General features: G+C 37.7%; 2 protein-coding genes across 4 annotated transcripts in view; one reads left to right on the top strand and one right to left on the bottom strand.

Moving 5' to 3' along the window:
* Positions 1 to 14,221, bottom strand: part of Col12a1 (collagen type XII alpha 1 chain) — a 114,933-nt gene that overhangs the window by 67,386 nt on the left and 33,326 nt on the right. For all 3 annotated transcript variants that reach the window (XM_013065254.3, XM_013065253.3, XM_087207762.1), the window contains 2 exons: positions 9,393 to 9,665; positions 3,339 to 3,605 (listed from right to left, as the gene is read on the bottom strand). In XM_013065254.3, coding sequence (XP_012920708.1) covers positions 3,339 to 3,605; positions 9,393 to 9,665 — 540 coding nt within the window. The remainder of the gene's footprint in view (positions 1 to 3,338; positions 3,606 to 9,392; positions 9,666 to 14,221) is intronic.
* LOC147828935 (sex comb on midleg-like protein 1) lies at positions 346 to 1,594 on the top strand. The gene has a single exon (XM_087207763.1). It carries the CDS (start codon positions 613 to 615, stop codon positions 1,579 to 1,581), a length of 969 nt encoding a protein of 322 aa, XP_087063889.1. The 5' UTR covers positions 346 to 612; the 3' UTR covers positions 1,582 to 1,594.

Below are 14,221 nucleotides of genomic sequence, written 5' to 3'. Positions count from 1 at the left end.
AGATTTGTAAAACATTATTCCTAAGTCTAAGATTTCAGGGTTTTCTATTAGCCTTTTCAAAAATGTACATTTAGACCTGAGTTCGATCCCTTGTACCAAAAAAATAATGTACATTTATAAGAAGGATTAAGTCTGATAGGACAAGATATCTTGTTGAATAAAAATCCTGGTAACTCGCGCCGCTCCGCCCCTCCCGCGAGGGCGGCCACACTGGGCATGCTCAGTCGCGGGGGCAGGTTTCTCGGTCGGAAGTAGGAAGCTTTCTGCCCTCGGCCAGAGAGGGAGCCGCCGATCCCACCCCAGCCCAACGGACAGTGAACGCGGGGCCTCTGGGCGCGTGGCGCAGCTGCTCCTGCGCACAACCCCGCCGCGCCGGCCGAGTCGCCGCGGAGCGCGAGAGGCGCCCGGCCCGAGCAGGAAGCGCGAGCCACGCAGGACCAACTGAAACCAAGTGCGGCCCCGCTGCGCCCGCCGCCGCCAGGGCCTCCGAGGAGCTGTACGAGGAGTAGAAGGTTTGTCACTCTTAGGTGGCTAAGCAGTTTCACAAATAACCAGCAACTTTACAGATCATTAGGCTCAACTCAGAGGAAGTGGAATTTCTCCTGGTGCACAATGTGTACCACCGCCAAAAAGCAGGAACAATTTCAACTGAACATACCCCACAAAGAAGAACTAAGACAACTGGTGGTCATTGGCCAATGTCAGGTCATATATGATGCCGTTCAACTGCTAGATAAGAAGTGTGATGCTATTGATAGAAAGGTGTCAGAAATTCAGTGTTCACACGCGAAACACGATTGGGACTCTGCTAAGCAACTCACAAGACAGAGCTTCTCAGATTTGGAAAGAGCTGAAGCCGAGGAAATGGAGAGAATAGAGCGTCTCTCTTCATTTTCTCACTCTAAAAGTTATAGCCCAACTTCACCAGTTCGCAGACCAGAAGATAATGGTGAGGAAAACATAGCATTGTTGGATTATGAAGAATCACAAGAAATCGGGCAGGAACCCCTGCAGGAGGAGGAGCCATTCTATGGTGGTTCACCAGTTCCTAACCAGTGCTGTGGCCGTACTCACTGTACATGTGTGAGATATTCTGATACGCCTGCCAGCCCCAGGTATCCTGGCAGCAACAACATGTCGCCTGCAGAAATTTCCCCAATATCACATTCAGCAACTCTGACCCAGAGATATTCCGGCCTGAAACGTAACTTGGACATGAGCAGCTGTTCCGGGTGCCCGGAGAGTAAGCATCCTAGTACATCTTTCCAATACTCAGCTGATTTTGCTACAAGTTCTCAAATTGAATCTAAAACTGATACTGTGAAACAAACCTTCCCTGAAAACCCTTTAAACTGGTCTGTGGAAGATGTGATCCAGTTTCTGAACAATACAGATCCTCAAATATCACGCCCCCTCACCTGGCTCCTGAGGAAACAGGAAATTGATGGGAAAGCCCTGCTGCTGCTCAATAATGACATAATCATTAAGTATATGGGTTTGAAGCTGGGGCCATCCCTGAAGCTATGCCACTACATTGAAAAGCTTAAAGAAAAACAAGGTGTTTTCGGAAATGTAGATTGAGCTTACCAATTCATTTTCTTGTCCTTAGTTTTTGTTTTGCCGACAGTTCCTCTAAAACTGTTATATCCAGAATTGCAAAACTATGTTATAGTTAAGTCTACTTCTTGAAAAGCCATTTAACATGTTAGCATTAACATATTCAAACTGGAAGTTCATTCCTTCTGTTTTTATTATTGTTTATGTATAGTTTACAAATATATTTCATGCAAAAAATATATATTTCAAGCAGCAAAACAAACAACAAAACAAAACCAAAAATTTTTGATTTGGGAGAGGAAATACCAGGGATTGAAAACTTCTATAATTAAATCCAAGAGAATTTTACCTCAGAAGAGAATTTAAAGTTAAATCTGTGGCTATCATATCTTTCTCAGATATTCTGATACTGTAGTATACTGTTCGTGTTCTACCAATTTCCACAAAAGCAATAGCCATGTAAATTATTTGCCTCTCTATTACTTCTTTGTATAGTTTTATTTGTTCAAATTTAGTAGAGAAAACCATTTTTAAAGCATCATCAAATGTTCTTACCAGTTTTCAGATAAATTGTAGGATATATGGAATGACCATTTTATGCAAGAAATATACTGGAAGAGTAGTCTGGATGGAGTCTTATTATAATTTGTTCAGAGAAATACCTATTATTTTAAAGTTTCCCATTTTAGTTTAATTGGACATTCAAATAAGAACTCATTGTTCACATCGTTCTATTAGGATATGTATATCCCAGTTTTTAAAAGATACGTTTTTATTGTATGTTTATTCCTCATATGGGTACTGTTTCATATTTATATTTTATTCTAAAACAAGTATACATGCAAGTAAATCTTTACTTTTTGAATTTAAAATGGCACTTTGCACTGTTAACAGAGGTAATGAGGAACTTTTTCTTACTGAGATGTTTTTATACTTTAAAAAGTATATATGCATCATTTGCCATCCCTGGTACCTTTCAACTTAACTCTTCAGGGAATGAGAAACAATCTCTAGATTGATTTCCTTATAAGGAAGCTCTCTGTTCTATAGTGTTCCTAACTTGGCTAGTTCTGAGCCATTTATCCTTTTAAACTTTGGAAGATACATTAGTTCTAACTTATTGTTTTGAGCTATATTTCATAATTTAAAAATTTTAAGAAATATATTATTTTGTTATTTATTACATTGTTTAACTTTTGGAACAATGCAAGCTATGAAAACTGTTGCTAATAGTATCAGCCATTTGTTATAAATAACAATAGAATGTTCACCAAGTGCAAGAAAACCAAATGTTCTTTATATACAAGTGCAGCTATTTACTGGATACGTGTGGTTTAAAGGATGACTTAATTTATGTTATCCATTATATAAAATGAGATTCTAACTTAAACTTGGTCTTCTTTCCAATTGTTTATGTGAAGATGCTGTACTATTTCTCAGGTGTTTGGAAACACTGTTTCACTCTTTCCAATTTTTAAAATACAATAAAATTAGATAAATTCAATAATTAAAAAAAAAATCCTGGTAACAGAGTGCTACCCAACAAGGATAACTAATTCTTACCATTCGGGTTACTTCAGCATTAGAACATTAACTGTTCGAATCATTTTATGAGGAACTAGATTGTCAAATATAATATGCAAATGATGAATCTCATCTAATTATAATTTAATATACTACAGATTTGATTTTAAATATTTACAAATGCAGTAGATGTATTAAAGTCTTCTTTTAACATACAGCATACTTTCGCCTCCACAAAAAAAAGTCAAGATTTGTACCTGTTGTTCCTGATCCCTGCCTCAGCTTCCCTTCTCCTGTCTTGTAGATGGGGAGAACTGTGATGTCATACGTGGTCTGGGGTTGAAGTCGCTTTAACACTGTTGAAGTGACTGTGGATGGCACCTTAGCAACCATTTGTCTCCCTCCTCCTTGGGGACGATACACAACTCGGTAATTGACAACTTTTCCTGGTGCTGGTCTCCACATAACTCTCATTGTGTTTTCTGTTTCTTCATCTACTTTCAAGGTTTTAGAATCTTGGGATACTGTGAAATAAGAGGAAAATTAAAATGTATATCATTTTGAAAGAAAGCATGTATGTATACCTCTTCATTTATGTGAAAAGGAAATGTGATTTATTAAATATGTCCACTATACTACTGCCTAGCATTGAAATCTCTCATAAACTCATGATGATGTGGAAGCTTCATCTCAGCAAGACTTCAGTAAATGTGTTCTCTTTATTCTACTCATACTAAAAAGTATGAGGTCAAAATGCAGATTTTCTATTTGCCTCCTAGAGACTTTACTAAAAAAAAAAATCCGTTTCTGGAGATGAAGTGAATTTTTATTGTATTTTCATCTGCAAAGAATCCACCTAGTAGCAATGTCATGGAGAATACTAAAAATAATGAATGAAGAGTTAGAAATTTTGCTTAGGCCTTTCCAGAAAAAGTTGGAATCTATAAATGACCAGCCAGAGGCACTATGGTTAACATTATTTTTGATTGTTATGTGCATACAAACAAAATAGGAAAGACAAAATAGGAAACTGTAACACATAAAAGTATCTCAAGGGCTCGAAAGATAAATTGCTGTATGTGTCCAGTATTTTAGAAAGCACTACATGTTAATAGAATTTATGTAATGTATAATAATTATATTTATTAGATTATCTTTTTAAATACTATTTCACAATTATTGATAACTATCAAAGACAAGTCAAACATCCACAATCAACATCATTTCTTTTCTTATTTATATTTAGAGCTTATAAGCAGGATTATTTCATTCAGTTCAATAATTCTGCATTCAAAAAGCCATAAGCATTTTTATAGGAAGAGACTAAGCTGAAGGAAACTTTAAAGACTCTACCCTGATTTTAAAGGAAATTTTCATGTTCAAATAGGCTAGAGCCATATGAAACAATTGGGGAAAAAAGCTTTTTAAAAAAACAAGAGTTTTTAGACAGTGGGCATGAGTCAGCACTGGACAGGAGTCCTAGAGAGATGAGGAGCAAATGAGAGTAGACTGTATGGCTGAACTGGTTTGTTGCCTGGAGAGAGTGTGTGGGCATGAGCATGGAAGGGCAGACCCCACACCGAGCCCAGAGGTCTCCCTTAACTACCAAGGGGGTGTTGTGAGTCCAGGAGTCCAAGGCAACTGGAATGCACAGAACAGAGTACGACAAAGTGTGCCACAAAGAAAATGTTCCAAAAACATCCAAAGGGTCCCCTGAGTCTCCCTCTCAGGGAGGACACATATGTGAGGAAACTGCCCAAATCAGGGACAGAACTGCTCAAAGGCAATAAAGGGAATAACTCCTATAGCTCACACAGGCCTGGAAGAGAACTCCTAGCTCTGGAGACATTACACAAGGTGCTCAAGAGGCCACCAACTCAATAACACAGCAAGTTCAGTTAAAACTAAAGCAGAGCTTAAAACTAAGCTTCAGAAGGCTCAAACTATTTCCAAGTAACATAAATGTATTCCAGGAAAAAAAAAAACTTAAGAATATTTATAAGAATGTAAAAATAGCCATCACCTAACAACAAGGTAAAACTAACAATGTCTGGCTTCTAATAAAAATTCTAAATTCCTTCTGCCAAGAAGGAAAATACTATGACCTAAATTGTGGATGGAATGATCATGCTCCCTCAAAAAATTCATATGCTGAAGCCTTAACCCTCACTGTGTTGGTCTTTGGAGATGGTGCCCTTGGTGCGGGATTTAGGGTTAAATTGGGTTGTATAGGTGAGACTGATCAGATAGGATTAGTGTCTCCATGAGAGAAAGAGATACTGGAGAACTCTCTCTTCCTCCCCATCCCCAGACAGAGGAAAGGCCACATGAGGACACAGGAGAAGGTGGCCAACTTCATGCCAGGAAGAAACTCTCACTTAAAACCAAACCCTACCAGAACCTTGAGCTTGGACTTTCTAGCCTCCAGAACTGTGAAAAAATAAATTTCTGTAGGTTAATAAGCCAATGGTATTTGTTATGGCAGCCCAGGCTAAGACAATCCATAAGAAAAAAAGCAATCAATAGAAACCCAACTAGAAATATCATATGTAACAGAACAAAAGAGACATTTAACAATTATTATAATTATGTCCCACATGAGAATAATGGTGGAAGAAAGATTAAGCATGTTAAACAGATAGCATACAAAAAAAGATTCAGATCAAACTTTTAGAGATAAAAAATACAATGTCTGAGATGAAAATGTAAGGATTGTATTTATAATACATAAAAAAAATTTTTTAAATAATCTGTGAACTGGATGACCTGACAGCAGAAACTTAAAACAGAAACACAGGAGGCCCAAGAATTTAGCTCAGTGGTTCTGCCATCTGTCTCGCAAGCACAAGGTCCCAAGTTTGATCCCTGGTACCAAAAAAAAAAAAGGAAAGAAAGAAACACAGGAGAAAAATTGATTGAAAAAGTAAACAGAGCACCAGTGCCTGTGACAACTTTACATAGATTTGTACATGTGTAATCTATATAAACTACGTATGTATAATGAGAATACTTGAAGACAGTAGGGATGGAATAAGTAAAATATTTATAGAAATGATGGGCTGAGCTTTTTCTCATTCTACAAAAACTATAAACTCACAGATCTAAGAATCTCAGTGAGTCCCAAGCACAAGAAATACGAAGAGAATTACATTCAGATACATAATAACCAGATTGCTTGAAAATCAGTAATAAAAAGAAAATTGTGAAGGCACTCAGATGTTTCATAATGATACATTATGTATAGAGGACACAGATAGGAAAAATAAAACAGGCAAAGAAATTCATTATAGGATTCTGATGAAAGTTTCTCAGAGACGTGAAAGTATACTTTTAACCAAAAATAGATTAGTTGAAATTTTAATTTTAGTGTTTAAAGAAACTAAGTGAAATCTTGGCCAAATCCATTGATTTCTGAAAATATTAAAATTTGTTCAGATTAATCCTCAGTTCTCTATTACTATTCTCTGAGTGAACTAATCAAAGTATATAAATTTCTGAACAAAATACATAAATACTTTGCCTAGAGTTTTGAAAATAGTATGGGAAAGAATAGAACATAGAAAAATAATCTACTTGGATAACAGTCATTACTGATGTTCACAAACATTAAATAAATTAATCAGACTCTAACCCTTTTCTAGAAGGCATTGTGCTAAAATATGTTTTCTGACCTCTTGGTTCCTTCTTAAATTTTTATTCAGTGGAACAAAATATTCCTCTATTATGAAAAATTCTCAGACCAATTTCACTTCAAAATTGAGAAAAATGGAAATTTAAATCTTATGAGTGTTGGCTTAAAAAGAAACCTACATTCCCAAAAGAATGGAATTCCAAACTTTAAAATCTTTCCACACTCAAATATGTTTGAAAAACCACTAAAACGCTGTAGCTCATACCTTGACTTATTCTGTGGATCTCATTCATATTCCTCCCTTTTCATTAACTCTTTACAATAAAGGAACTGAATTTAAATAAATTACATCACATCTCATCTTAGTTTTCATAGGAAACTTGATTTTAGGGAAGAAAAAAATGTCTTGTTTGTTCTCCATAACTCAAAAACAAGATTTTTGGGGTCATTGCTAGGTATGTCCCATGCTATAAAATACTGTGACCCCCTCACACAATGAGTTCTCATGTTTTAGGAGCTCTTATTGGGTCCTTTCAGATTCTCTCTGTACCTTTGCTAACTCAGTTGCCCTCAGGAGGCACAATAGATAGCTTCCCCTCTGCTGGCTTCCAGTTCCAACTCACTTATCAGCTCTGTGGCCCACTCCCTGAGCTTCAGGTGGAAGCAATCCGAAAGGCATGTCTAGGATGGCCCGTTGGAAGTGCCCATGAAGTATGCAAGCCTGACCTGGGGCTCGGCAGAATCATCCACGCCTCAGGACCCCGGTGCCACCTAGAAACCAGAGCTCACTCACGGGTGTGAAAGTCCTTTCTGCAGGGCTCTGCTTCCCACACAGAGCAAAGTAAAACACAACCAAACAGCACAGAGGAAGGTTCCTGTCTGCTCTTACTTCCACAGACATTTACGCAGTTTTCATACACTCTAAGAAATGAACCTTTCATTCCTTCCAAGTCTATTTCAAAAGAGGCTTTTTTGTTCACTAATGTTTAAGTCAATCAATCACCCCCCAAAACTGAAAAGTTCTCAGGTGCCCATCTTCTAAGACACAAAATTTTATTTATAGTTTCTGCAAACATAATTGCTTTTGGCTAAAACACATCCCTTGTGGAGATTTTCAACCCTGAATAATTATCTGAAGGCTAAGTCATTTTTGGAAAAAGATACACTGGAGAAGGAAAGTACTTAATTCTTTTAAATACATACAGTCTTATAATTTCTCAGCTATATGAATTTTGTATTTAGACTTATAAATAATTTCAGCTATGTGTGTCATCTCTCTGGCCTAAGTTTACAATGTGGCTTCTCTTATAACAAAATTAATTTCCATCAGAAATAAAGAACAAATTTCTGCCAGTTTCTTAAGCTACATCAGCAAATATATTCCAGGCACAGATTTCGTGTGCCCCCATGGAAACCAATCATACATGCCTTTTCACATATTTAAATTTCCTGAAGGAGTTTGATTTTTCTTTTTTGAAAGCTGGTTAACTCAGACAAATTTAAATTTAGACATATCCAACTGAGCTTGCCAGTGATAAAAAAGAAAATGAATTCCTCAGACAACTCAGGCCAAAAGATTTTAGCAAAGGACAATTTGAATCAGGATGTGGGACTTAACTGAAAATCCGCATGGCAATTTCCCCTCTTTTTTCCCCAGGAAAAATCACCAAATTCTTCAACTTCTTTCTAACAGAAGAAAATACAAGAATGCTCCATTTCTTTCCCCCTTTCCTAAAATCCTCTGAAAACAAAAGCAATTAAGGTTTTTCCTACAAACGCTTAGAAGTTCCCATGCTTAATAAATGATTTTTTTGTTTGCTTAGGTTTTGTTTGGGTTTGTTCCTAATGGAATTTACCATTTAGAGCAGTGTTAGGTTCATAGCAAAACTGAGCAGAAGGTACCAAGATTCCCCGGATGCCCTTCCCTGCCACAAGCAGGGCCTCTCCCAGTATCAACATCACCACCAAATCTCTGACCCTCTATCAACACATCCTTATCACTCAGACAGAATCAAGAAAGCTTCATGCAACCTTCACCAGCCATGTAGTAATAAATCATGACAGATGGATTATAATTATTCATGAAAACGAATATTAATGAAATAAAAGTACTTGAGCCACCACAAAATTGAGTGGCCTTTTGATTTAACCTTACTAAATATAATAGTAATAAAGAGGATTCATTTAGGATTAGCCTTGTTGCATGAAAATTATAATCTCAATAGCCACTTTTCACTTATCAAACATTTCTAGGTGACTAGGCCCTAAACTTTGTGATTCATGTGTTATTTCATTTAATCCTCATGGCAAATCTAAAGGACAAGAAGTATTATCTGCATTCTACAGAACAGGAAACTGAGATGCAAGGAAGGTTAAGTAACCTGACCAAGAAAATAACAACTACTGCATAAATGTGTCTGAATTCTGTCTCCAACGGTCCTCATTTTTACTAGTTGGCTACCCTACCTAGTTGCTCATCCACCATGTTAAAAAGAAGAGACAACTATAGGTAATTAAAAGGGATTCAATATCTCAAAAATTTGTATTTTTACACATTAACCATTGTTCAGTCCTCCTCACATGATGGAAAAAATTCAATCGGTTAAGCAACATGTCATTCAAGCTGATGGCTGTACAGTCGCTCCCACACACACCCAAACACACTTGTGGCATTACTTACATTCAGTTGTGGCATGTCCAGTCAGAGGTTCTCCTTCTCCACTGTTGTACGTTGCAAAAACTGAAATTTTGTACTTGGTCTCTGGCTGCAGATTTTCTATTACAGTATGAATTGCATCCTCAGGAAGATTTTTCTCTCCACTGTCAATATCATCATAAAGCGATTTCCATGAGACCCTGTATCCACGAACCATTCCTGGAGCAGACGTCCAGTAAGCTCCAACTGATGTGTCTGTGATGTCTTTAGTGACTAAATCTTGAGGTGAACCACGTTCTAGAACAGAAATTAAAGGGGAATAACTTTTAAATGTCTACTAGATGTTTAAATATTTATTCATCTTGGCAGACATCCTAACTTGCTACATTCAAACTAGATGTGGTTGTTGAGTTCAATTATTTGAACTTGATTGGGTTGGGGAATGAGTAAAGCATACTTCTGGATGTGTGTGGTGGGTCGTGGGGAAGTGACCTTGGGGTCTTTACCTGGACCCTCTCCCTTACTCTTCAGTGCTGTTCTCTTTCTCTGCTTCTTGACTGCCATAACTTGAGCATCTTTGCTCTACCATGCCTTTCTGCTATGATGTTCCTGCCTTGGAGCCAGCTGACCATGGACTGAATTCCCTGAAACCATGAGCCAAATTAAGTCTCTCCTCCTCTAAGTGGCAGCTGTTGGGTATTGTGTTCCAAAGACACGAAAGTGACTAATACACTGGATTTGTCAAACAACCCATTTCTTCTTTCTGAGCTTTGCATGCTATTTTCCTAGTGGAGATTGATGGGATAACACTTCAAAATTATATTTGATTCCTACCAATAAGTCTTGCCCTGATACACCCAGTCAGAGTACAAGATCCTCTAAGACAAGGGTGACATCTAAATTTGAAGGACTATGTGTCTAAACCCCAAAATTTTGTCACATTTTTGTCTGCCTTATGACGTAGCCCATTGTTGATATTTCCTCACCATAATTTTTTTTCTATGATCTAATTTAAGCTGTTTTGATATGACTTGCAGTAACTACAACAACCTTATATCACTTGCAAGTCTTGGTTCCATCAATCACATTCTGAAGAAACTTTCATTTTTTCATGCAATTTAAAAAGTAGAAGTGCAAGTTTTCAATATAACTTAACCCTAATGAAACTAAAACCACCAATTCTGGAAAACTTAAAAGTGATTAGTCATCAAAATAAAACACACCACTTGTTGTAGCTGATTGAAAACATATGCTACTAAAGTTTAGCTCTTTCATTTAAAAAAATACAATACAATCCAAATGGAAAAAAATATAGAAACCACAAACTAATAGGAGGCACAGATGTTTACTAATAAACCCTCCTTTTCATATTTGAAATGTAAGATAAATATACAGGTCACTTTATATCAGCTACCCTTTCTAGGGTTTAGGCCACAGTATAACACAGCTATAAAACTATCTGCTTTCTCATCATACAATTTGCCAGTAATTGTATATTTATGCAAATGATATATAAATTTTTGTTGTATATTATGCAAATAATATATAAAGAATTTTGGAGGTCATGATTTTACTTGACTCAAAGAGTAAGAATGAATATCTTAACATTACTTATACTTAAACTATGAAATTTCAGCATACACAGATGACGAATGAAAAAGAAATGCTATAGACAAAAACCTATCATATGTGGTTGAATTTAGAGAGAAAAATAAATAAAACAGGAGCTAAACATTCTAACAGAGCCCAAGATTAAGAAAACAAATTCTAACTGCATTATAAATAACTTTAATTACTAACAGGACATCTCATCTCTTGAAGGAAATTAGATACATATTTTACTGTGACCAAGAATAGTTATTTTCTCTGGGAAATGTGTCTTAGTGGTGGAATACATGTCTGGAATGTGTGAGAACCTGGGTTTTATCAGCACAAGGAAAAGGTAGGGAGAAAGGAAGAAAAGAAGGAAAGGAGGGAGAGAAGGAGGGAGCAAAGGAGGGGATAGGAAGAAGGAGGGAAGGAAGGAAGGAAGGAAGGAAGGAAGGAAGGAAGGAAGGAAGGAAGGAAGTTTACTTTCAAGAACTTCCTCACTTTCTTCCCCAAATGCCCAAATTCTAATTCTCATTTGAAAATCTACTTTAGGAAATATAAAAGTGTATTTCAAGTTGTTTCTTTGGTTTGGTTCAGTTATGGAGCTGGTTGATTTGGTTGATTTGGCTGTTTGGTTGGTTAGCTGGTTTTTATTTCCCTAGGTAATCAATATGCCAACAGCTAGTCTCTAAGTTTAAATGTGCAGTACATTTTTCCTTTTGCTTAATATACATCATTTTCCCACATATTCCTCTTCCTCTAAATTTTGTGAGTTGTGTTTAGGAATGGTTGCTATGAAAAAAACCTTACTTGAAAGTGACCTTGAATTTAAATAAGCTAAACAACACATTAATAACATTCCAAAAAAGTATAACTCAAAATTAGTTAAAAATTGAGAATTGTCTTCCATATTTGTTTTTGGAGTAGTTTACAAACAATAATTGCAGCTTCTATTTTTCCTGTTATGTTTTTTATCAATTTTCTCCCTTTCTTGCTACAAAACTGAATTTGTGACATTGTTTGTTTCCATGACAACAGTTGTCCATCTCACAAACAAGCTAATGATTTCATTATGACAAAAAATAGTTGGAAGAGAATTGTGGTTGAAGCAAAAATACATTCACAAAGACATTTCTGAGCTTAAAATAAAGGGATTCCAGATCTCTAGGCACATCTCCCCACAGATTTCAACCAACTCTTTTAACACTTTCAAGACCTCTAAAGCTGGAAGAAAATACTAGTAAAATTGTGATAAAGACCTTCTCAAGGTTTACCAGTGTCCTGAAAATAATCTGCAAAAGCACATTTTAAGATGCAAATGAAATATCAAATAAAAAATACTGGAGTTCTCATTAAATGGCATAACAACATCAATTTCGGTGAGTAGTTTCTCAGTCACAAAAAAAAAAAATTCCCTGGAAGTCATAGCTTCTGCCCATGGTGTGTAAAGTCCTCATCTGAAGGCACCGACATTACAACATTCCATGTTAAAGAAAACTGACTCCAGGAAAGCGGAAAGATACCTCAGTTCAGAAGTCAAAAGTTAAAAGAAAATTGCTTCATATGGTATGTTACATGTCCATCCATCAGGTTGATAAGAATATTCTCAAATAAGTTTATAGTTTTATTAGACATATTCATGAATTTGTTTCTCAAAAAAAAAAGTCAGCAGAGCTGAGTGGTCTGTCACATCATAGCAAATAATTTTGAGGAAACAATATACTCATGAAAAATGTGTTTTGTCAGACCTGTAACCCTTGAAGTTTTAAACGCGGGACCTTGGCTTGGCCAAATATCAGATTACAAGAAAATGAAGCAACCGTATGTCACCTTGTGGTACAACTATCAGGAAGCAGACTGGAGAGTGCCCACAATCCTCTTGGGCTAGGAGTGCAGTCGGATGTGCAGTACATCCACAGCTATGTTGCTTCCCAGGGCCCCAGCCCTCGGCAGCAGACTGGTCTGGACCTGATCAGTACATAGAATCACCCTGCCCACATTGATTAAATCAGGGTATTAGAGCTGTGCCAAAAAACGAATACATCTGAAATCTTTGTAATATGCCATGTGATTTTTCATTACTCTATGTTTCTCTATTCTCCACACTCCCTATTTTCTGCTGCTCTCTGAACCACACAGAGGCCTCTATTTGGAAAGTGTGCTTGGTCTGTGTAGGGAGGACTCCTCCATTTATGTTAACTCAGAAATGTGGCTCCTTAGCTGGGTATAATGATGAGAATCCCAGTAAACTGGGAGGCTGAGGCAGGAGGATGACAAGTTCAAGCCCAGCCTGAGCCACTTAGTGACTTAGCAAGACCTTGACGCAAAAATAAGAAATAATAAAAGGGCTGAGGATACAGCTTATTGTGAAGGCCCTGGATTCAATTCCCAGTACTAAAATAGGAAGGAAGGGAGAAAAGATGTGAGGGAAGGAGGGAGAGAGGGAGGGACGGAGCGGGAAAGAAAAAAGTTAAAATAAATGTGGCTCCTTAAAAATGAAGACAGCTGTGGCTGAAGCAGGGCCGTCAGGACCCATGAGCAGGGCTCTGGAGCACTGTGACGGACCACGTGGTACAGTCGCGTTTCCATGCACAGGGGTCACCCCTGTGGACAGCAGAGCAACCTCGAGGCTGGTGCTTAGACAACACAGAAGGCGATTTCACTTCACAGCCTTTCTGCCCTATGAAACACGGACCAGGGCTCACTCCCTCTCCCTCCTCCATCCTGACTCCTCCTGGCTCTCCGCACCTGCTGAACACTGAAGAGTCGATCACATTTTCAAGTGAAGGAGGTTTGGTCAGAGCCAGTTATTTTCTCCTTGGTTTCCTATCTTTGTCCTCGATCTGAGGAACTCCAATTGCCACTGTATTTGGCTTTTGGGATAATTTGATTAGACTAAGTCTGGGCAAGAGTGCCTTTTTAGCAAACCCCAAAAGGGAAGAGCAGGTTAAAGGAAATATAGAAGTGAGAAGACCAGTGGTCTCCAGCCTCTCCCAGCAACGATTCCTATTCCCAAGGGCGGCCCCGTGCACCTGCCCTCACCTTCCCCAGGGCCTGGGTCTACTTCCGCCTCAGCAGTAGCTCTCTCTCTCCCTCCCTCCCTCCCTCCCTGAGTTCTTCCGGTCTACGTTTATGGTGCTGGGTCTGTTCAAAGTGTTCCCCAAAGTGAACGTTTTTCTCAATGATACTTAATCTCCTGTACTCGCTTTCTTCTCTTCGGGACCGCATATCCATGTGTCCTGTATTATCTTTATCTCGGATAA

Source organism: Heterocephalus glaber, unplaced genomic scaffold (genome assembly GCF_053883595.1).
Source record: "Heterocephalus glaber isolate CG9 unplaced genomic scaffold, H.glaber_assembly_v1.0 deba00000818, whole genome shotgun sequence".
Classification (NCBI taxonomy): Eukaryota; Metazoa; Chordata; class Mammalia; order Rodentia; family Bathyergidae; genus Heterocephalus; species Heterocephalus glaber.
The sequence above is the reverse complement of the archived record's forward strand: the minus strand, read 5'-3'. Positions and strand labels throughout refer to the sequence as shown.